Source organism: Cyclopterus lumpus, chromosome 19, assembly GCF_009769545.1.
Source record: "Cyclopterus lumpus isolate fCycLum1 chromosome 19, fCycLum1.pri, whole genome shotgun sequence".
NCBI lineage: Eukaryota > Metazoa > Chordata > Actinopteri > Perciformes > Cyclopteridae > Cyclopterus > Cyclopterus lumpus.
Genome location: NC_046984.1, coordinates 6428645 through 6454313, shown reverse-complemented (window position 1 = coordinate 6454313; position 25669 = coordinate 6428645). Strand labels below are relative to the sequence as shown.

Below are 25669 nucleotides of genomic sequence, written 5' to 3'. Positions count from 1 at the left end.
CACACACACACACACCACGCTGAAAAAGACGCGCCACAGGTCCCGCTTGGAGCGCTCTTTTGCACCTGCAGGAAGACAGCCCACTGTAAGTGATAGGTGTGCATTCACGATGCCTTACGCAGTGTCTAGTTATCGTTTCTTTGCAAACGTGGAAAAAAAAAAAAGACAAGTGTTGATTGAATACCAGTGTTGCGCCATTTGATTTCTTCCCGGTAAATTTGTGCAGATATTTTCATATTTTAGTCCAGACTCCAGACAGAAGACATATGTGGTAAAGTACAACTTTAAACAAGTTCAGCGGCTCATGATGACACAATTTGGTTGCAGTATTTTATATGGCAATGTGAGAAACATGCCAGATCAGTGATATTTTGCCAAATGTAAAACAGCATGAGCAATACATACAACCAAACAATAATGCAAACATCTGAGAGAAGAGAGGGTGTCTCACGTGGAGCAGAGTGTGTAATACATCAGGCATGTCACATATAGACTATCACACATACTGCTTATCACTATAGCCAACGGATTCCCCATTATATTTTAAAACTCCCATTGACCCTGGGATGTTTTTTTCCCACATTGATCTTCTGAAAATATTGAATAAAACCTGTCAAATATTGCTGTGATCCTATCAGTGGGCCTTGTAGGAGTAAAGGGGTTTATCATACACAATACAAATTCCTCCATTTTTGATGTACACCAACTGTTGGTTCAGGTAAAACAGATTGTAGGCCATCATTAATAGTGTGTCAGTGAATAGCAGAGGCAATATGAATTATGATGACACACTGCCACCCAGTGGATTAATACTGCATTGCAGCTTTACCAGCGTTCCTAACCCCAAATTAAGGCACTGATCTACAGGCATAGCCAATGATATGGAGGCCTGGAGGGTGACACATAATTCTTACATCTTGAAGAAAGCACTGACTCTTTACAATAAGGGTGCACATGAGCAAGCCATACCTCATTCACATAAGATATACACCATGCAGCGCCCTGTATTCACTGTGGACAATTGTTGTTTCACTGCATGTGTCAAATCAGACCTTCCCATGTTCCTCATATGTTTGCTCTACGTATTGGCTGAAGACGGAATGCAATTAATCATTGTGGAGGAACATATGTCCCCTGTTATAGCTTTTTGCCGTTCATACCCTCCTCCGATTGCATACCCTACTAGTTGAGATGTCGTTGCACCAGGCATCTGATTGAAAAGATGTGGATTTAAAGACCTCATATTGACCCGATCGTGTGGCAGTAAACAGTCCCTGCTGTCTACATGTGGGATAAACAAAGCTGCCTTAGTCAACATGAGTTAAAGATTGCACACTGAAACAATCATGGCCCCTTAACAACGTATACAGATGAAGAAAGACTTCACAGAAGTAATTGTGCAAGAGCCGTGGCCCACGTGCATCAGCGATGCCTCTTCCTCCTCATGCCCGGGGATATCTCAGTGCCAGCCATCTCTCTTCCTCCCCAAACTGATTTTCTCAACACATCTGCCGAGTTTAAAAGATTTAGAGTGCGGAGGCTGACAAGGGCTGGCAGTTCGGTGTAGGGCACCGAGGATGGATGAGTGGCAAAATCAATGCAGAAACACTTGAAGAACCTTGATACTTCGATGCCAGCTGTTGTAACCCTTCAAGGAGGTTTGATATTTAAAATGTCTCCAGGTTTGTTCAGGTTCTTGACAAAAGGCTTGCTTGGTGAGGCGGGCAAATGTTTGAACAGCTGTTCTTATTGTTGCCAGGCTTCCTGCTGTCCTTCAGCTGCAACTAAGTACATATAGTATCTCTAATGGGTTGAAAGAGGTTTGCTAAAGAGAATTGTTACACCTGTAGGCTATGAAATATTGCACTGCCAACCTCTGGAGGGGTTTTAATTAAGAAAAAAACAAAAACAAAGACAAAGTCCTTGTATATAATTCCCTGGGCTACAACTCACAACTATATTTTTAAAAGAATTGTGGAGGACCAACTGATGAACACAAGATGCTTGATCATAATAGAGATTGCCCACTGATCTAACATCAAGGTCCTGAATACTCCCCTTGTATGTTTTCTTTTCCCCACACATTTTGATTCTTTTCAGCACTCAAATGTAGCAGATACTATTTTGGTTTTAAATAAAATTATACCCAAAGGAATAATTTGATACTTTGGTAAATATGTGTATATTTGCCTTGAACTCATATCTGTGTGGTAAAAGGCATTCGCGATTGTGGGGGTTATTGCAGAAAAAATAGCTCTGTGGTTTATGATACTGATTTGTTCAGCAAGATACTCACAAATGAACACTATGAGTGTTTATAGGTTTTAAGGCTCTTTCAACGTTTTCTGGTTATAATAGGTTATGGCAAGTGCCCATAAATGACACCAGGGGAATGCTGGTATAGAACTGTTGATTGTTATCCAGAGTCAGCCCATCAAAGGTCACAAGAGTATGACTGAAGTCTGACTGAAGTATGACTGAAGTCTGTGTAATGTAAAAACATGGATCACAATGGATGTCAATGACCCCAACTTCTCCCAGCGGTGCGGTAAATGCCCACCTTTCACCAGCAGATGTCGCAACTACATTTCCTCCATACAACAACATAGCTGCTCCAAACATGTTACTGTACAGAACATTAACAGTAAGAGTTACCCACAATCCTGAGCGGTGTGTGTTGATATCAGAGTACTCATTTTACACACAGCCTGCACTAAAACTGCTGCTTTTAGAAGTCGAGATAAATCCACTGATCCTAATCCATCCACACAGTACGTGTGAATGGAAAAGCAAGGGATTTATGTGTTATATTTTAATAGTATTGTCAAATATAATAAGCCGAGAGGGGTGTATTTGAAAAATTACATAATTTCAGTGTAACTCCATTGTATGATATTGTTCCTTCATCTTATTATGTTGACTATTATTATTGTGACGACACATAATTCTCCTCTTTTGTTATATTCATATATGCTACTGGCTCATTAAAACGAATAACTGGTCCTATATTTTTTTAAAGATATGTTATTATATGCTCATTAATTTCAGTAATGTATATTATGCGGGTGATTAGGTCGTTAATATGCGTTCTCCAAGCCACCTGAATGACTGTGATGACTGTGATGACAACCCGTGTCATCAAACATCCGACCTGCCGTTGTGTCTTTGAGCAAAGAAGACGTAACCGCCTCACTCTGACACCACAACAAAGGACAATGGGGTTTGCGAACATGTTGTAACGCAGCCGCATGCCGGACTGATGCGTGCAGAGAAGATGCGGCACGCGCGCGCACATACACACGCACGCACACGCACACTCACGGAGAAGCGGAATGAGAAAGTCGCAGAGCAGACTCGACTGTCGGCTGTCCCCCTAATTTAACTCCGAGCGATGTAATTGGCGACGGTGGATTTGTTTACCATATTTGGCGAGACGGTGACAGAGCGCGCCTGGGAATTGGACGAGAGCGGCCGTCATTCACAAAAGTCTGCCTCCCGGAGCTTTACAAACAAAGCGGGAGTTGTAGTCCAAAACAAACCCTCTCTGCGGTTTCTCGAGGGAGGGGAGGTGGGGTTTGCCTCCCCCTGCGATGATGTCAATGTCACACATGTCCCAGGATTTTTAAACGTGCTCACCGCGAGCCACTCTTTTCGTGTTACGGTGTCTTTGAGGACAGAAAACAAACCTAAGCTCTATTTGAAGGCAGAGCACAACACACGCCGATCCGAGACCCTCCGCGCGAGGGCATACAAATCCCACCGGCGGGGGCTCTCATTGGATTGGCCGCGCCGGTCTGTCAATCACGTGACGCTCTTCCTTCCACTACCTCTCCTACAGTAAATATTTGTGTTTGGCTGTAATGGTGGACGACTGAGGCAGAGAGACGGAATACAACTAGAGTGAAGACAGAGAGGAAAACGGTCGAAAGTCTGTTCCAGAGCCGCGAGTAGGACACGGGCTTCGTCGAAATAATGGATGAACTCAAACATCAAGTCATGATTAACCAGTTCGTCCTGACGGCGGGTTGTGCGGCGGACCAGGCGAAGCAGCTTTTGCAGGCGGCACATTGGCAGTTTGAGGTAAAAAAATAGAAGAAGAAGGAAATTAGGAGGTTTCAACGTTGCAGTCGGCGGGTTTACGTGAGCAACACACGGCTAATGTTTATGTCCGACCGAGCAGTAGTTGTGTCTGCCTCGCGACACTTTTTTTTTGTTAGGCTCTCTTCGAAATTCTACACAAAACAAAGCGTCAGTGTGAGCAATATGCCCCCCCCCCTTTTATTTATTATATATATATATATATAGTTAATGGTGGCCATAAGTCGGTCCTACTTTCTAACCAATAACTTTTGCAGCATTTGAAGTAGACGTATGCGCTTCAGCCAGCCTTAAACCCGCAGGGGGGCGCCGCGTACATCGAGTACATCCAATTAGACTTTATTCTAGATTAAATACTATAATCCGACACATGACAGCGGTGTCCAGGCGAGGCCTGCGACGGCGATTACGCAACAGAGATGACAGTCGTGTTGTGTCGACTGGCCCGCAAAAGAGTGATTGTTTAGTCTGCGGTGGAGCGGATATAGATTATAGTTCACCGCAGGCTCTATGTGTTATTATTGTTGTGAAGGTTGATATATCAAGACAGAATTACGCGATGTTTGGACGAATTCATTGCTATTTGTAATGCATTTATTTGAAACCTATAAAGCCTTTTTTTGATATTCTGTGTGTTTCATTGCAGACTGCCCTCAGTGTCTTTTTTCAAGAAACAAATATTCCATATGGCCATCATCATCAAATGGTGAGTGTGGGGATGCAGAGGGGCGGTTGTGATAATAATAATAATAACATCGGTTTTAATGCTCCGCGTTGTTCTGTTTGTGTCTCTGTAACAAGCCCGACTGCGAGCTAGTGTATCTTTAAGGCCACTGTGTTGTTTTTTGGGTGGGATGGGGGAGGAGAAGCGGCCCTTATAGGCCAAGAGGGATGATGTTGTGCTAACAATAACAAAGCACATGTCGGCCATGTTGTGAGCTTCCAGAAATAAACACGCAGGCAGGCAGCAGCAGCAGCCACCACTTGAGTATATATGCAGGAAAGAGGCAGGGAGAACGATCGATGCAGATGTATGAAATCCCTAATGTGTCATTGTATCAACTGAGGTGCTTTAAGGAGGGAAGGAAGGAAGGGAGGGAGGGAGGGCCCCCCCTCAGTTTCTGGGTAAAACGGAAAGAAAAAAAGTCTCCTTCCAGGAAGAGGACAGCTGCCTCTTACGAATAGATCTTTATGAAATTTCATTTGACTCGGGTTATTCGGCTGTTCTACCCAGATTGGGTTGTTGCTCCCTACCACACCACTGGTTTGGGGGGGGGGGGGGGGGGGGGGGGGGGGGGGTGACAAAACAGAGCAGAGCAAACTGGAAGGTGTTAGGTCTGTAGAGACTCTGTGTACACACACACACACACACACACACACACTTGAACGTTATGAAACTAGCAATATTTTAGGCTTTTAGCAGCAGCAGCAGCACACGTTGGCAGCACACAAGCCTTTGTTTGCAGATGCATGCATGGCAGCGTCCAGCAACAGCTGCCCTCTTGGAAGAGCCTGACAGAGATGTGTGTGTGGGGGGGGGGGGGCATTCTGGACGAGACTGTTGGTCGTTTTTTAAACTCACACTGCTTCTGTTTCTTTTACTCAATATTTGTTGGGAAATGACATCCGTCAAACTGCTGAACAATGTTGTGTGGATAGAAGAGGATTCGCTTTTCTTTTCTTTTTTTTTTAGCTTTACAGCTTCAGAGTTGTGCAATATCGCGAATTCAGCAGAGGAACGTCTCTCTCGGAGCTGGATCATTGTTACAGTAGCTTAATTATAAGAAAGAAAGCCGGGCCTCTATCATGTGATCAGTAAATAAGGCCACCTCAGTCCTCTATTTAGCTCACAAAATGTCTCGCTTTAATTTAGAAGAGTAAACAATCTGCCAAGAGCTGTTCTATTCGGTGTGCCAAATAGGGCTGAGCTTGATTGCCGCAGAAACTGGATAATGAAAGTCAGAAGGCGGAGCACCTACTGTACGTGCGCTTTTTGTTTTTGACGCATCCTTGCGTAATCCCGCATTCTGCTTTTTTGCACACACACCAGCGTGTGTGCATGCATGTTTTGTACACACACAGACACAGACAGACTGTGTGTGTGTGTGTGTGTGTGTGTGTGTGTGTGTGTGACAACAGTACGTTGTGCGTGTCCAACCTTCCCGCAGCTTATCGGGCCACAGTGTTCATTGGCATCTAATCCCATTTGCTGTGGCTTCTCGTTCTTTATCTGCCTCCTCAATTTAGAGTAAAGATGAGCAACATTCAGTTACATTTCTGTCGCACATGCGTATGTGTCAATGTTTGGCATTGCAACACAAACTGAACTCATCCTTGAGATTGCTGTTTTGGCTCGAGGCCTCACCCCCCTCCTCCTCCGCCGACAGATAGCCCGTAGAAAATGCAGTCCTTGGCAGCATTGCAGGTTAGGACGTCATGTAGGTCGCTTAGTTTATTGACACTGTTCAACGGGCTGGTTTATGTTATTGTTTTGAAGCCACAGCAATGCATGAAGTACCAAATCACTTTCCGATCCAAATGTGGCATCATGGGAGATAAACTAACTTGGGTACAAAAGTGGTGTTGTTTAAGAAATAGTCATCCCTCAACAATGTCTGGTGGGGATTTGCCACGTCGAGGCTGATTGTTGTTTACGTGTGCTTAGCTAATGCATCATTTGTGCTTTTGTATGTCAGAGGTTTATATTGCGTATCAAGTAGTGAGGTGAGCGAGCCCACTCATCAGTTAAGTCTTGTATAATGCATCGGAGGGCGGAGGATTTAGACAAAGCTCTCGTCATTATTATTTCCTTTTTGTTGCCATCCCGGACCCGGGGGAGTGCCCCGTGCTTTGGCACACGATGTAGAAAGAGCAACAGTCTCTGCACAGACACGCAGTCAACACTCTTGTTTGTTGTTGTCTACATCTGCGTATATGAAGTATGTCGGTGGGAGCCGATTGTCCAATAATCTCTGTGTTTTGACACAAGCTCACATCTACTGTATCCTCCCTGATGGACACCCAGACACCTAAGCTCAATCCAACTTGCTGTTTTGTGTTTTTTTTCTTTTTGTGTGTGCAAACCCATTCCCGTCTACTCCCAGTTTTTCTCCTCTACTCAAAGGCGTAGAGAGTGTTGCTTCCATAAGCCTTTACCAACACGGCGACCACAACACATTCCTGCAGGATGCAACGCTCTCACCGGCCCAAAATGGACCCTTTCACAGCAGAGGGTGCCGGTAAAAACACAGCACCCTCTCTCTTACTTTAGTTCACACACTCTCACTCCTCCGGCCTGCCTTGCTTAAAACTCTGTCCATTTTCTTTTTTCAGATGCAAAACATAAGGCTCTAGAATGCAATAACCTCTTTATGTTTCCCATCGTTTAATCGTGCCCTGATCTCACCGTCATGTTTTAGTATAAATCTCAAAGCGGTTCCCAACCCCCAGAACGGCACATCACTCACACGTTGGAACTATTTTGTGTGGCTTCTGGCTGTTTGATGCTAATCCCTCTTGGAAAATATTACACATTTTAGGAGCTATATTTGAAGTCGGATCATAAATATAGCAGCAAATTGCAATAGAAATAATTTTGTCGAGTAATATCTCTCTGTGCGCGTGGAGAACACAGATCCCTAACACCAGTATCAGTGTTTCTATTATTATTATTATTATTATTATTATTATTATTATTATTATTATTATTATTATTATTATTATTATTATTATCTCTTCCCGTGGGGCATATACAGCCCACAGTAACGTGAATGAATCCTCATGTGACCACACAGGAGGAAGTCCCCTTGCTGGATGACTTCCACTGCTGTCAGGAAACATGTGACCCCCCCATCATGTGACTAAGCAGTGAAACAACCTTATGACTTTTGTATAATTTCCACCAGAGTTATGGCTGTTAATGCTAAAGTCAGGGTAATAAAAATAATCTCCTCCTAGAAATATTACACATTCTCCTTTTTCTTAAATCATACCTGCACTCGAACAATATGTCTACCTCGTGTTCTCACTCTGATCTGCTTTTTATTGATGTAAGAAAAGAAAAGAAACTCTTCTAATTCTTGTCTTTGCTCCCGTTTCTTTGTCCTTCCTCAGCACTCTCTCGCAAAGTCCTATTACACAATGTAATAGCTGGCCTTCTCCTTCTTAATACTCAAATCAGCATATTAGCAAAATGTACGCAGTAAGTAATCTTAAACTGTATCCATTTGAAGAACTTTTACAGTTTCCTCCGACTACTGAGCACAACCCAGCCCGGCCGACATACCACAACCCACAGAATCAGTGATTTTTATTGTCTTGTAATTGCTATTCGTCACTTGCACATGGTGAATGAAGCAAGGCTTTTATGAAGGGCCACGTACAGTAACTAACTGGGTACCGAGTGACGTAGCAGAATAGTCTTGGGCATTAAAACACTGTTTCCTGGCAATATAAACACTGTGTGTGTGTGTGTGTGTGTGTGTGTGTGTGTTTTTTGAGGGGGCGTTTCTGGTAACTGCAAACATTTGGTTTTGGTGGACGGGTGTGGCTTTAAAAAAGGATTTTTTTTTGCAATCCTCACTTTTCTCATCCATATAAGATCTCCCAGATATTTAAAGTGTGTGGTGTGCCCATGGAGAAGAGCAGAGGTATAATTACCTTCATAAATCATGGTGTGACAACATGGACGACTGTCTGCTCCCATTTCTCTCTCCGTCACTGCCTCTATTCATTTATTACCAACAGTGCAAAAGACGGAGGAGGGTTAACAAAACGTACATAAGGGATACTTAAATTGTCTTAAATAGGGTGTTTGGCGAGTACTGGAGGTAGAAACACAGTGCTCTCTGCTGCAGATATTGCATACAGAAGATCACTAAGTGCAGAATGTGCTGGCTCCTCATTGGTGGAACGAGCTCCCCATTGACATGAGGACAGCAGAAAGTCTCTACATCTTCCGGCGCAAACTAAAAACACATCTTTTTCGACTATACCTTGAATAGGTAGCACTTAAATGCCGTAGTAGCACTTAAATGTCCCTTACCGATAGCACTTTAGTAGCACTTAAATGGCACTTACGGATAGTACTTTGTAGTTTAACTTTATTGAAGAAATTGTACTTGCTTGATTCTTGTTGTTCTGAGTTTGGACTCACGGTTTTATGCACTTATTGTAAGTCGCTTTGGATAAAAGCGTCAGCTAAATGACATGTAATGTAATGAGGTGAAATCCAGTTTGTTCCATTGTTTATATATATATATATATATATAATATATATATATATATATATATATATATATATATATATAAAGTCTGATGTCATCAGTACGTATGGATGTGCGCACTGAAATCTCCTGGGTGTACATGCAGTCTCAAATCTAATCGGGTCTACATCTGTTCATGTTGTTAATGAATGTGCATGCATCTGTGCGTGTGCGTGTGTTGTGGTTCAGGCAATATCTGTTTTTTCATACCGTAATACCTTCCTGACATTTCACCGGGGTATATGAGGGTACATGGCGCCCCGGTATTGGGGCAGGATAGCTGGTCAACCTTAAAAGCCGGCCCACCTCAAGAGCCTTGTGACTAACCTCGGAGGTTAAACCCCTTCACTTCAATCTGAAGGCTGAGACGCGTCTTGAGCTACGGTTTATAACATCGTCTCAATAATTGTTGGTGGAGACGGCGGCGTTTCTTATGATAATGTGACCATACTGTCGGGATTTGTAAAGATTCTGGAACCGTAACACCATCCAAGCCCAGTCTGTACCCGTGTGTCCTACAGCCTTGCCAAGCAGTTCACCACATCTGAAGAGGCTTGGCCTGCGCTCTGCATGTCGCAGCGTGTTGCTCTGCATGTTTCCAGGAGCACGGCTTCCCAGAACCCTAACCACACACACACACACACACACACACACACACACACATGAACTTTTGTTCAAGGGACTCTGAGAATGGGAATCCATGTGGGACGGCTGCGAGGACCAGATGTGTTCATGAGTCTTGGAGTTAAATTGAGTTTCACACAGATTCTTGGCGTCCCTGAGGACACGCGCACACACACACACACACACACAGTGTTGTCTTATTGTGTCTCCCTGGCCTCAAGTCAGCTGTAGCACTGCAGCTAGGCTCAGGTTGTGTCTCCACCTCGTCCTTCCATTCCTGTCACCCTCCTCAGCCTCGATGCCATCCATTTCCTGCTTCCCGACTCCCATTCTTGACCCATCACTCGTCATTAGTCCCTATTTAATCCTCCTCTCATAATCAGAATTGTTTATTTGCCAAATATATGTTGGACATAGAGGGAATTTATTGTTTCTCTCTTTAATTCAATACATTAGATTCTCTACATGTTGATTTGAGTTATCAAACAACAGTTCACACGTGATATGTCCAGATTGAAACTGGGTGCTGACGCCTAAAATATGGCGTGAAATGGGAAAAAAATAGATTTGATCTTCAGTGTGTGCGTAGCGATAAGAGACATATCTTGTGTCTACACAGCGTTTACATTGTAGTCGTTTTTTGTTCTACCTCACGGTGACCTTTGGCCTGCTAGTTTCTGTTGCCAGACTGTTTGTTAACAGTCGTCAGGCCAAACTCCCCTTTTCTAGATATGAGTGGGCCACTGAACACCTATTGTTTGCCGTTGTTGTTGTGAGTAGTACAGTTGGTCATACAGAGCCAATGCTCTACTCAGTCCCAGTTCTCCCATCTTCTGTTCATGGCGACGCCTGCTGCTTCCTTTTCTTCCATTCGTTCTCCGTCAACGCTCTTATCTCTCTCTGTTTTTCTATTTCCTACACTATACAGTGTGATAATACTCTCGAAAACAGAGCACAGCCTGGCTAATGATCAACCGAGTCCCTCGCGAGCACAAATCCAACCATGTCCCCCTGTGTGTTTATAATATTAACTCGGGCATAGACATGCACCGCCTCGGGGCTCAGCTGCTGGGAGCTGGGTGAGGTCGGAGGAGGGAAGGGGTCATGGGTGAGGAAGGGAGGAAGGGAGGAAGGGAGGAAGGGCGGAGACGGTCACTTGAAACTCAGCAGCAGCTGTCAACCTCCTCTATTTAGTTTGGAAAATCAACTTCTAGTTCCGACATCCAGCCGCGCCCATAAAAACCTGACTGTCAGCTCCCGTTGATGAGCTATGTGACGGGATAATACACATCTAGAACAAAGACCGTTGCTTGTCTGTTTAGATATGATGTTATTGTGTGGGGTTGGTGACACTAACTATTTCCAAACCACATGATCTTGGCAATGATGAATGTCTTTACTTTCCCTTCTTTAAAAATTTTTTTTTTATCACTACCTGCAATTCAGCCGGGGGTATTTCTGAAATATTGATTATTTTTGAAGTATTTGTAGCATTTGTGAAAGTAGTGTCAATTTGTCAGCGTTTTCTTTTTGTTTCTTCAGTTGTCGTAAAAGAAAAGTGAATGCTCAGTTTATTTCAAATGGTCAGATCATCTGTTGAAACACTGAATTTGCATCTGAAGGTATACAAAAAACAAAACGATGTATAGACTCCTACAAAAGCAATCTCCAGAGACATTCCCCTCTGACTGTATATGCTTAATTTCCTCTTATTTTGCTGCGTTGTGGACGTTTCTGTGGGTCAACATTTGGGCACTGGGTGTGTAGACCCCGATGGGGTCTATCTGGGGTCTGCTGGCTATTTTTCTTTTCTTCTCAAATTTAATTCATTATAAATTAAAAAGAACAATTTCAAAACTTCTAAATATTTAGAAGCTCCAAAAAAAAAGGTAAAAAGAAAACGCAGTGCGAGGCTACACACCATACAAAACACTCCCTATTTAAACATTGAACAGGCAGGCAGAATCATGTCCTTTTATTCAACCTTTCCTCCAATGTTCTTGTGAATCTTGGCCAACATTCGTCCTCTGTACACACTGTATACGTCTTGCACACGGGACGGCGTTGGCAGTTTTGAATGGCGCTATACTTGCCCAAACAAACAAAAGGAGTGACTATTTTAGAATGCTTATTAAACATGCATGACGTGAATGCACCCGAGACTAGCCCAGACCTGATGTTGGTGAAACCTCAGCATCCTCCCACAGACCCAGCACTTAAAACCAGTAAAACGGAGCAGTCGAGGTTTAAATTTGCTGTCCATATCTTGCTACTTTTTCTGGACCGTAATTAATTTAGATACAACCCCATGTTCTGTTTCAGTATTGCCCAGCTTTACACCCCGGAGCTGCCTATTAATGAATAGCCTCAGTTTCAGTGGAACAGTTGGATTAAGTGCCTCTTTGACTTCCAGTGTTACGAAGTCGGTTCCAATACCGTTGCTGGAAGACGAGCAGTGAGACCTGTCGTTATTGAAGCGCTCCCAGAGTTGAGGGTTATGACCGTGACTCACCATGGAGCTGTGACTCCAGGTTATCCTATACATTTGTCTCTAATAATAGCAAACTGCAGAATTCCTCAAACCATAAATGGGGGGGGGGTTCACCAAATAAAGATTTGGAGTGTCTCAGCCACAGCAGCCGAGCCATCAATCGAACACCTCATCCTTTTTTTGCCATTTTGCAAGTTGACGGACTCGCTGGAGTGAAGAATCGTTTTCTGACGGTCACACTGACCAGTCAGTCACCGCCAGCATGTGTTACTTTGAATATTGCCCGAACTCCACATATCAAATTTCATAATTGTCTTAGCCTATGAACAAGTCTACAAAGTGTCATTTTGCATGTAGTCAGATGGATGGTGACGAGTATAAACAGTCGGTCCTGCTCACAGTCAGTTTGTGCAGATACTTCATGCTTCATACTGAACAGCGAGGGATGCGCCGCATACCTCTCCATGACCCTCATATCTCGCATATCTCTCAGCACAGTTCGCTGCAAAAAGCAATCGTGCCGTGTGTGAAGCCACAGACCGCAGGGAGAGGTAGACGGAGTTGGAGGTGAGAGAACCACGGAGAAAGGAGAGAAAACGGATGTGTTGTCGGTTCATAATGTTCCTAGCACGGAGAGGCATGAGAAAAAGAGATTTGGTTCCCATGATAAGTATTGTTATGCAAATTGTGACGGAGAGAACCAATAATCTTGAATATTTACAGGAATATCAGATCAAACTCACCACTCTATCATGCACTTCAGTCACTTTGATACAATCTGTTTGCACTCAAGTAAATATGCACTGAATATTTGCACTAGCAACCGTAGATGGTTTCCATTTATAGTAGTCTCCATTTATATTCTACACTATTTAATGTTAAATTCATCTGTATTGTATTTTATAATCTGTATATACTGTTGTACTCTCTGTTGCACTTCTGGTTAGATGCCAAACTGCATTCTTTGCTCCGTACTAGTACATGTGCAATGACAATAAAGTTGAATCTAATCTAATCTAAATTTACCCAAAACAAATGAAGCACATAGCCACATGAGTTATTTATGTATGTTTGACCAGATGTTGTGAAATATGAAATTATTAAAACAATAATGTGAAAAATGCCCAACATTAGCGTGCTCAGTAGTACTTGACTTTAACATTTTTGGTCTGTAAGGAATTTGGTTTGTTTGCTTCAATCAAGTTAATGGAAACAAAGCATATCACGTTTCATGTGACGCTGCACCGAAACATCCGAGGTGTGTGTGTGTGTGTGTGTGTGTGTGTGTGTGTGTGTGTGTGTGTGTGTGTGTGTGTGTGTGTGTGTGTGTGTGTGTGTGTGTGTGTGTGTGTGTGTGTGTGTGTGTGTGTGTGTGTGTGTGTGTGTGTGTGTGTGTGTGTGTGTGTGTGTGTGTGTGTGTGTGTAACGTGGTGTAGGCGCACTGAGGTAAACGTCACACGGGAGAGGTCAGTTGGGCCCTCAGGATTAAAAAATAAATAAAAAGCGTCTCTTCTCAGTCTGCCACACACACATACATATATATATATATACACACACACACACACACACACACACACACACACACACACACACACACACACACACTTGATATTTGGAATGTGGTAGGTTGGACTGGAAATAACACCAGCTCATCTGTGTTTGTGGACACACACACACACACACACACACGCAGGAGTGTTTCAGGCTTGTGGAGCCTCGCCGCAGGGCCGGGCCGGGCATGTTTAGATTGGTCGCTATTCCTCCTGCTGGGCTCAGCAAACAGACTTGAGAGAGAGAGAGGATGGACCGGCCCGGGGCTGCTGTGACCACAGAGCTCGTCCTGCCTCAGCCCCGTCCCGTCAACAGGAGATCTGCACGGCTTCCTCATGACAACATTCGCCATGGCGATCCCCTCAGTCGGCTCTGTTTTGAACACAAACTCGCTCTCACTGTCTAACTCCCCCGGTCTCTCCATGTGTACGTCTTGAATACAAAAGCTAGAGAAGGTCCTCAAAAACAACCACTTTAAACTGCCGTTTCTAAACTTACAGTTTCTCAGCAGGACACATATTCTGTGTATTCTGGTGATTTGGAAAATCACCAGAATATTTGGATCATTTTATATTAATCTTATACCAGGAAGTATGTTTTTTTTTTTCTTCATCCACCATTGAGCAACTTTCACAGAACTGAAAGGAAGCCCCGCCTCCAACACAGTTTCCACTTCTCTTTTATAAGTCATGGTTGCAGCCCACATGCACATCAGTCCAACAGCCATTTGGATTTGAGTCTCTGCACCTCAGTGGATCTGCTACTAGGAGAACACACCATAATCTATTATTATTATTATTATTATTATTATTATTATTATTATTATACAATACACAGGTCATGTGCTTTGATTTGTACCAAACTGCAGAATACATTTTCCATATTTGTGGCCCATTTGTTTGCACATAAGTGGGTCATCATTCAATACATGCTGAAAGGTCTGAGGTCTCTTGAAGCTTTTATTAATTATGTGATAAACTCTTTGCACCAGATCCTCTTCCCTGTGTGCCGATACAGTCTAATTCTCTGACTCTGTCCAAGGTCCCCTGCAAATACACACACACACACACACACACACACACACACACACACACACACACACACACATGCCGACACTTGGGGGCGTGTTGTGTTATTTGACTAGAGCAGTGGGCAATTGCGAAACCCAAACTTGGTGTTCGTTTCGTTTGCCAGCCTCCCTCTCACAGCTCTCCTGTTTCAGTCACTGTTAAGTATAAAGCAAGAGCCCAAAACATAAATATGTACATATGTGAAACGTGGTCCATTCGCAGACTGCAGGATGTGTATATTTCTACCTGCTCATCGGTGTAAAGCGCTGAGGGGACAACCTGAGAGGTCACGCGTCAGCATGTTCCATTCCTGGACAGTAAGCAAGGAGGCCGACGGCCTCAGCTGTTGTTTTCCAGCCGAGCACCAGTCACACGGACCCTTAAGCGATGTTGAGGTTTAGGGAACCCCGAACGGCAGCTTCCATCGCTGCTCGCCAAGAACCGGCAGAATCCTAGAGGTCACTTCAGCATTCTCGAGCGTCTCTTTAGAGCAGGAAACGGCCTCGGAGACACGCGCCGGCGTTTCCTGTGGGCATTGCACAGTGGACACACTCACCTTTCATAACAGCGCGCCACTCTTGAGAATATTCAGAGGACTAATCGCATGCCGCTGCACTTCTTTTAGGGGGCACGGCGGTCCGATTACAACCCCGAGGGAGGAATTGTGTTCCTGTGGCACGTTGTGTACTCAGGCTGTGTGTCACAATCTGAGCATCCAGGGTGGCAGAGCCGAGGGCGTAGTCCTCTACACTTTACCCTTGACCAAGTGCAGACGTTTCCCTGTACGGCTGCCAGTGGAAGGAGTGTCTCGTCGAAAAAAATTTGATCACGTCCATCATTCTAGTGATCGGCTCATAATCTCGCCTACACTGAGGGGGCAACCGTCCACAGTGGAGCACGAGCATAGAACCTGGTACCAGAAGTGACTCGAGTTGAACCACGCAGTGGAAATGAGGCCATGGATACCAGAGGTCAGCCTGAGTCAGTAAGGATTGTTCCCCTTTCGGTGTGTTTAAAAAAAAAAATGTATTCCAGTACTCATGTATTACTGCAGCTGTTGCCCCCGCCCCCCTCCCTATAGTTGATTCATGGAGCATATGACTCCCAATTCCAGAAATTGCCCCCCGTAAACAAAACAATCTTGCATTTATCCTGAATCTGTCTAATATGTTATCTGGACCGTTTACACTGTCGAACACGTGTAGGTTTAACGGCACAATAGAAGGTTAAATATGTTGATGTCATTTGAGGCTCAGACTCTGTCATGCCAGTTCTACTAAATGTTTTGTCTTTATAATCCTGGGAGTTGCCACACAGTTGTCTTCCATTGTTGTGGCCTGGTTGATTTGGGGTTATTTTGTCAGCCCAGGCAATTATTTATAGATGACAAGCCTCCTGATTTAAAAACATGGCTCCACCTCTGCTTCCCTGTGGAAATACAGCAGGTTGTTGTTTTCCTGGTCACCAATGGACTGGGGACATGTATAGGAAGCGGGCGCTGGAGAAGTTGTGACAGCGAGGATGAGAACGGAGGCGTACGATTCCTGAGCAGCCAAACATGTTATTCACATGGTGTTGTTTTTGGCACATGGGTGACTTGTGCGAGCTCAGGGCGCCACTAAAGGAACTCCTGGCAGCAGAGCAGTAACAAAGTGGGTCGCGCCGGGTTAAAACAGAGCGCGTGCGTGTGTGTGTGTGTGTGCGTGTGTGTGTGTGTGTGTGGCAAGCGTAGCTGTTACATTTATCTTGTTCAATCAGATTGGAAGCCATATAACAGTTGGAACAGGAAGTGGGCGTAAACAAAGGACTGTAATGTCAAAATCTGGACCCTCTGGGGAAGCAAAGGGCACCTGGGATTCCCCTAAATTCCCCCCCCCCTCCCCTCTTTTAGTTTGTTTCCTTTTAAAGTGATATCCGCTTTTTAAACGTGGCTCAGACCTCCCATGTCGGCTGTACCCCGTGGTGCAAATTGCTGAATAGAGTTTGTGGCGCATGCTTGTCAACAGCACATTGTGGCTTTTCTCATCGTACTGGAAGAAATCTATTATAGAAGACAAATGATACACATTTCGACTAATGATTGACTGGATAAAACATAATGTGGTGCAGCTACAAGACAAGTTAAATGTTTCTCTCTTCTTCTTGATAGTACACACTATAACCCAGAGGCCAAAGTGACATCTCCAGATTGATCGTTGTGGTCCAAAACCCAAAGATGTTCAAGTTATTATCATAGATCACAAGGAAAAGTGTGTATAGACAGTTTTTTTTCTTCATTTTTCTTAAGGTTATGCAATAATCATTCTCTTTCCCTTGTCATTTTCAGATGTGCACCCCAGCCAACACACCAGCGACGCCCCCCAACTTCCCTGACGCGTTGACCATGTTCTCCAGGCTGAAGGCGTCCGAGAGCTTTGGCAGCGGCGGCGGCAGTCCCATGGCCGCCTCCATGGCCACCTCCCCCCCGCCCCCCCAGGTCGGCTGCTGGGGGGTCTTACCAAACGTACCTAATGTGCCGCAACCCCCACGGGGACTCTGGACTCACGGGCAGCCCCTCACGCAGCCCTGCCACGCTTGGCCTACGGGCGTGAACAGCCACGCGGGCACCGAGCAAAAGGCCAGCGTGGCGATGGAGGCTGAGAGATGAAGGGGCCGCACGGGACTGAAGAGCCCCCTCCCCCCTCCCCCCCGACGAGGGGCGGGATCGGGGAAATGAAAGCCGGGCGGTGGGTAGGTTGGGAGATGATAATGGGTAGAAATGGGTTTTGGACGAATGAGATGGAAACTACGTAGACCAAGAAAACTCAACGTGGACAAATTAAGAAGAGCAGAAAACCAATGCAAATCTCGATATATATATATATATATATATATATATATATATATATATATATATATATATATATATATATATATTATTAAAAAAAAGATATGCACACGCATAGTAATAAGAGAGCAACTGAAATCTTTGTTCGCTTTTCCTAAGTAAATGCATAGATAAGAAAATATTATTGAACTCAAAAACAAAATAAATTGTCACGCCCAAGGATTCTATGTGATGTTCAAGGACATTCAAGGCAGCGAACTTAACTTTCTGTTTCTTGTTTAGTTTATTTTTTATTTTTCCTTCTCCATCTTTTCAGCCAGTGTTTTTTGCCGCTGGTGTTCTGTGTTTCTGCAACTGTCGGTTCTGCATGAGAAGAGAGGAACTTGAAGTGCAGTGTTCAACACTCGATCAACACCGCACTCCAGTGTGAGTGTGTACGCATGTGAGCGGGTGATCAGTTTGTAATCAAAAATGTATACACATTTTGGGCCACGGACACACACACAAACACACACACACACACACACACACACACACACACACACACACACACACACACACACTAGCGTTTAGAGGAAACGCCTCCATACTGTCATTCCCATTGTTAAAGGTGGGACTTTTCTTACCTCACCTGGTGGTCACCTGACTTCTTTCAGCCAATCAGGGATTCTTCTAAAACCAACTGTTGCTGCCACAGGACGTGTTTTTAAAGTTTTTTTCTTAAAGGCAGCGGTCACTCTGGTTCATGCTCACTGATCCTTGCAGCGATGGCAGTTTTAAACCTGGACTCGGACAACACCTTTCCACTGTATACTTTTTTTTTTTTACTATAGATATTTGGGTTATCGCAAGAAAAATTATAAATTGTGGTTTATATAATATTGTTTGTAATGCTTAATTGTTCTGTTTTTGTTGAAAGGTTAAGGGGAGGTGGCTTTGAAAAATGGGGGGAGGGGGGGGAACTTCATGTTGATCTTATGTTTTTTTGGAAAGAGTGAATCAAACGCAGCTAAAATGGCTACACATTTAAAAGAAGAAGAAAAAACACGACATCTTTGTAAACAAAATTGCCACTTTGCATGATGTGTTCATAACATGTAACTTGTTTTGTAGCAAACACACATGAGGTCAAGACATGTTTATTGGGGGGGGCTGTGGGGGGCGGGGCTAATATAGATGCAAACAGTCCCATCAGCAGTGTCTCAATGTGGAGGCAGAAGTGTCTTGTTGGATATGAGAACCATAAATGTGTGTGGGGCAGCTTTGGGGACACTGCAGACTCCTTTCAGATATACCATCTGATCCTGTACTGCAGAGGGTGTGTTCAACAGTAAGGAATGACCCTGATGTTTGGCAATATTTTAAATACCAGGTCTGCCCTTTTTTAGTTTGTTCCTGTTTGGATTATTTTTTCATTTGATACAAGAAGAGAGTGTAAGAAAAGATATTTTGAATAGCTGAGGGCCTTTTTTTTCCCAAAAGAAGAAAAAAAAAAAAAAAAGAAATGGGGAAATGATGGATATAATTAACCATTAATTAGCAACTTCCTTTTTTATTATTTAGACTAAACTAATGTTTGAGTTTGTCCTTTTCCATGCTTCATACTTTATTTGGTTAAATCAGAGCGTTTCTGGGTGGGCCTGTTCCTAAATGGTTTCTCATGTATGTTTCCCCACTTGTATGACTGTATGAGACCATTCCCACAATATTTGTGGACTACCTGATAATTAACTTATCATTTTTGTGAACCTTAATAAATATTGTATGTCAACCTAATCAGCATGGTTTACTGTGTGTGTTTGTGTTACAGATTTTTCTAAAATTAAATATTAACCCTAGTTACAGGAAGAGCGGCTTTAAAGCACATTTTTCATAGTGGCCAAACCAAAGGATCACAATTTCTGTGTCAGTCACATGATGCCATGGAGCCCAAACATACTTTATTCTATAGACACACATTGGGAAGGATACACATGTAAATGAGAGAATATTTATTTTTGGTATATTAACTTCCCAGTAAGAACACTTGAGTTCCTAAAACTTGAACAATTCATAGCTGCATCCATGGTCTAGCCCTCCTCTGTTGGGCAATGGATTTGGAAATTCACCAGAATATTTGTATAATTTTATCTTAATCTTATGCCACAAGTTTTTATTTTTGCTTCATCCACCATTGAGCAACTTTCACAGAACTGAAAGGAAGCCCCACCTCCAACACAGTTTCCACTTCTCTTTTATAAGTCATGGTTGCAGCCCACATGCACATCAGTCCAACAGCCATTTGGATTTGAGTCTCTGCACCTCAGTGGATCTGCTACTAGGAGAACACACCATAATCTATTATTATTATTATGATTATACAATACATGTGCTTTGATTTGTACCAAACTGCAGAATACATTTTCCATATTTGTGGCCCATTTGTTTGCACATAAGTGGGTCATCATTCAATACATGCTGAAAGGTCTGAGGTCCCTTGAAGCTTTTATTAATTATGTGATAAACTCTTTGGACCAGATCCTCTTCCCTGTGTGCCGATACAGTCTAATTCTCTGACTCTGTCCAAGGTCCCCTGCAAAGACACACACACACACACACACACACACACACAAACACGCCGACACTTGAGGGTGTGTTGTGTTATTTGACTAGAGGAGTGTGTGTGTGTGTGTGTGTGTGTATGTGTGTGTGTGTGTGTGTGTACAAGAGATACCAGAGCAGTGTGTTTAAATAATGAAAGTGGGAAGATGGCTGCATCATAATCACACGCTTGGCCGCCCCTCAACCTGGCAGAATGAATACAGTCACCCAGCCAGACTACAAAGTTATTCCCTCTCTCTGTATGTGTGCAGGTCTGTCTTGTGTTTCGATGTTTTTTTTTTCAAAGACGTGCTGGAGATGAAAGCCAAAATTAAGGATAAGCGAGAGAGAAACTTTTGAAAGAGGATTCGGCTGTGCGGCCATCTCGGTCTTCGCTTCCCTTTCTCTTCAGATGTAAACACCAGCTGTCCACATGCACACCATTACCACACGTACACGGCCAACACACACACATGCCAGTGGTGTGGCGGTGATGATAAAGGAGGTGTCGCAGAGTTCTCCCCCCACGGCCGCTTCCTACAGGAAATGAAGCAGATTCCCTTTTCCAATCTTGAAGCTGCTGCAAGTGTGTCCGCTAGGTTGGGTGAATGCTGCCATCTTGACATCTTGACACTGCTGTGCAGTGGAGTGTGTGTGGCAACAGGACGAGCAGCGCGACATGGCCCCAGTATGATGTGATGATGGCAGTAAACGGGGTCTCCGGGCCACTCTTGTCTCATCCAGACCATCCATCCCCAGGCCTTTTATTCAAATGACACAACAAAAAACTACTTTTTAAACCACGTGAATGAAAATGCAAACGGGTATCAATAACGTGTCACGTGTTAGTATGTTGCACAGCGATGCTGCTCTGTTCAGTGTATCTCTGCGTCACACACAAAGCAGGGCATTGTTTTCTGGGTCGCTGGATACTGTGGACACAACACAGCCCACCCCCATTACACCTGTCTCTGTGTACATGTGTACACACACACTGTAGGTCACTCGGGGTTCACCACTGGTCCGTTGGTTTGACCTTAATTTAGACGTTAACTCTTTTCAGTAAACAAAGGAGACGACACTTGAGAAGATTTCAAGCCCCTTTGAACTTTTAAAACTAACGCCATTTTTAAGATACCGGACTAGATTTGATCAAATCGGTGCACAAATAATATAACTTAACAAAAAACAAAACAAATTCCCATAAAGGTATAAAGGTACCCTGTGGAGCTTTTGAGCACAAGTTTAGTCTTCATGGAGCGCTACTCATGGTATTCTGTTGACTGGAGCGCGGCACAAAGCAGTGAAGAAGAAGACTGCTAGCAAGCAAACATGGACATAAACAATGCATTATTTCAAACATTTTAAAGGATTATTTTTTTTTTAAATGGCAACGATTGTCCACATATATTTACATTTTAAAGCTCAAGCTAAGCGCAAAGAAAGCCGGGCAGGTGTACGTTGAAAAGAGGCTCGTGTGGCGGCCTAAGAGCTAATAAAGTGTGTTGTTGATGAATGCAAACAAAAGTAACATGACATCATCTTTGTTGAGAAAAATAATGAGGAACTCAAATGTGTCCATTAAGCCAATATTATGTTCCAGCTTTCCAGACAGGCCGAGGCTATAGAGAGCAGATGCATGTTTAAACACTGTGTGATGTATTGTTGGTCCCATTACAGCCTCCAAGTGTAAATAGATGCTCCCGTTTGGACTTATTCATCATTTTCAACGCTTACAAGTAGGTGTCCCCGGCATGAGGCCACACAATGTTTATTTATAGGCATTACATTAGCGGGTACACTGTTCAACACCACTGTAGAAATGTACAGGGGGCGTGTAAAGTATGCAGGGGAGGACAGAGGACACTGCACACCGTGTGGAGGTGGCCAGGGGAGCGGAACGGACAAGGTGACATTGGGTGTGTTTGTAACCCGGCACCTCAACTTCCCTCCTGTTCTCTCTACAGGTGGAGGCTGCGTCCCAACAGCGGACAAGTGGGGAGGAAGGTGAAAGGGAGACGTTAAGGGGGAGAGACTGAGGAAAGGTTAAGTGAGGAAGGAAACAGTCGGTGTATATAATGGAAGTCAACCAAATGAAGGTTTCCTATCCATAGTGGACGACATTGTTACCTGGAAGGCACCAGGTGATGTTTTAAAGGGATTTGTGTCTTCTCAAAAGTAACACAAAAAAAGGAAAATATTGAGAAAACAGAGATAGAAAAAAGGAAAACCTGTCTTTTACTTGTCAGTTGGAAGGTTGTTGGACATGAGACATGAGAATAAATAAGAAAAAGCCCCAAAATGCAGCGAGAGTACGATGCATCGTGTCCGGTCAGCGGCAGTCAGAGCGAGTAGAAACATTCTCGGAAAAAGAGCATCTGTGTGAGAATGATGCCGCATCACAGTTCTGTCTCTGGACTCTCGTTTGATCCATCTGGGACAAATATATGCTATCAATTAGGGAATTATTGGATTTTAAGGTCATCTTTAAACTAAATCTCTGCTCACATGTGCCTTCTGTCATTGAACATGATCAGCATAAAGCCTAAATGTGCTTCATGTGGCATTCTGTAAGCACACAGGACATTATTATTATGTCCTGTATTATTATTATATTACTATAAAGTTAGCCATCGTGAAAAGATAACTCTGGTTACGATGAATAATGTACATTTATTGGCCTTCGGCCCCCTCCACCTCACTCACTGGCTACTTCGCCGGGAAGAGAGAGGGCGGGACTTCCCCGGACGGGTCAGCGAGTTCCACCGGTTCCAGCCAGACGTGATGCATGACTGACTGACAAGTGCACCGAGGTCGCTCCTTATTCTTCGCTCCGTTTTATGGAGTTAAGGCCTGGGTAATCTTTAAGAAAACCCACTGACGGAAAAATAAATAAATAAGGAAACCCCGTTAGAACACAGAAGAGCTCAGGCCAATTTAAAGCATGATTACATCTTATTTGTGCACACGTTTTTCCATTGAAGTGTACCTTAACATCACTCGCCATCATTTGTAGTAATTCTAACCATTTTGGGGCAGTGCCGTCCAATAAGCGTCCGTGTCATTCGACCACGAATGAATGCTAATGGCGTTTGGTGCTGTCGGGCTCACTAACACATGTTTAAGGTTCATTTATTGTCATTGTACAACACAGGGTTGCGTAGATTGTCTCATTTTGCTCCATAAGAAAAACAATTGTCTTTTAACTTTTCGCAGGCACCAATAACACAGACACTAGGCAGACGTTCAGGAGAGCCCTCCTGGCCTCGGCCGTGCATTAAGCACGCCAGATGTACGTGTTGCCGCATCAACTTCAGAGGGTGATCCAATGTTTTACTCTGCGTTTACAGCCTGTTCCTCAATCTGCCTTCAATTGGCCCAAAATCGTTGCAGCTTTAACCATCATAGAATAGCAGTCTTTGTATTTTCTTTTATCCTTCACATTTCCTGTGAAGGACGACACAATGGCCGCCAGTCAGTTGGGATCAATGGTCTTGTTTGTTTACAGTAATCATCTCAATGCCTCAAAAATAATATTGCAATGAGTCACCGATGTTAAACAGTGTTGCAATTGCACCTTTTATATCTGTGGCTTCAGCCAGTGTTGTTGTCACCAGCACTGTGTGTGTGTGTGTGCGTGTGCGTGTGCGTGTGCACGTGTGTGTGCATGGCCGCAGTGAACCTGTGACAATGGCTGTGTGCCATTTCAGCCACTCTGTAGCCGAGAGCCTGAGTGTGGCACAAAGCCGGCTTTATCTTTGCTCTCACTGTTGTATCAGTGCTGCCTGGCTGGACGCATTAGCACCGGACTTAGCAGCCATACTCACACACACACACACACACACACACACACACACACACACACACAGAGCGGTACTAAAACAATACATTACACCTATACTGGAAGCAGGGGGAGTTATATATATATATATATATATATATATATATATATATATATATATATATATATATATATATATATATATATGTGTGTGTGTGTAGACACTGTGTGCACCTCAATGTACCATCACTGTGTCCTATCGCTGTGTGTGTGCGTGTGTGTGTGTGTGTGTGTGGACTGCCTGATTCGGGTCAGAATGGCCTGGTGAAATCGTTATGCATCAAAGTGTTCCTCTCTGTATCTTTCTTTTTTTTTCAGCTTGGAATGTGGAGAAAAGAGATTTTTCAAAAGACACAGAGGGATAATCGGGCCATAAAACCCGTTTACAGGTGAATTAGCGTGTTGTTACACTCCAGGACGCCACAGGCACGAACAATGGAGGTGGCGCTTAACCCTTTGTGTTTCAGATCTATTCCATCGCTGTTCTGCTGCCTGGTAAATGGACACAATGGCATATGTCCCTGTGATTCCCTGACCGTTTATACACATGTGTGTGACTCAGTCTGAGCTTATCGCTGTCTGCTTTACTTCAAACACGATGTCCAGACTCCTGCTCCGCAGCTCTGCGCTGGTGTCTTGACGCTGAGCCGCTCGGTGGTGACAGCAGGAGTTCGATTAGATGAGATGAAACATTAATGATCCCTGTGGGGAATCGGGCCATTGCAGACAGTGTACATCAAAGGGAAATAGGTGTATGCAAACATGCAGCTAACAACTCCAGCACTTAGACATATGAATATATAATAACAATGCATCAGCAGTGGAATGAGAAGGAGCATACATTACTAAAATGTCCCTCCTTACACAGCTTTCATTGTGTGTGCCATCGTATGTATTCTGTGTGAGCACATATGTTTCATGTTTACACCCCAAATCACTTTATACCTTTCCCCTAATTTCCTGACTCACATCAGTAGGCCAACATGGAGGAGTGTAACAGACAGGCAAGGGAAGTTGGAAAGTATTGAGAAATGGACTACAATACTGTCTGCTTTTGATTTGTGTTGACCAGTGGGAACAAGACTAAGTCATGTGCTTTGTGTTTGAGCTTCAGGCTAATGCTCACGAGGACGGCGCTAACATGCTGACGTTGAGCAGGTATAATGTTCACCACGGTCTCAATCTTCGTGTGATGTGCCAGCATGCCATCGTTAATGATGAGTTCATAATAATAATGATCATTAAACACAAAGGCTGTGGAAAGCGTTGGGCAATTTTGACCCGATAATGGCGCGAGACGAATTGATCGCCGACGATTTTTTT

At 43.8% G+C, this 25669-nt stretch overlaps 1 protein-coding gene across 1 annotated transcript; it reads left to right on the top strand.

The window, feature by feature from the left end:
- Positions 1 to 3559: 3559 nt before the first annotated feature.
- On the top strand, positions 3560 to 19701 carry ubald1a (UBA-like domain containing 1a). The gene is made up of 3 exons (XM_034558510.1): positions 3560 to 4080; positions 4745 to 4804; positions 17425 to 19701. Exons 1-3 carry the CDS (start codon positions 3973 to 3975, stop codon positions 17743 to 17745), a joined length of 489 nt encoding a protein of 162 aa, XP_034414401.1. The 5' UTR covers positions 3560 to 3972; the 3' UTR covers positions 17746 to 19701.
- The last annotated feature ends 5968 nt before the right edge of the window (positions 19702 to 25669 follow it).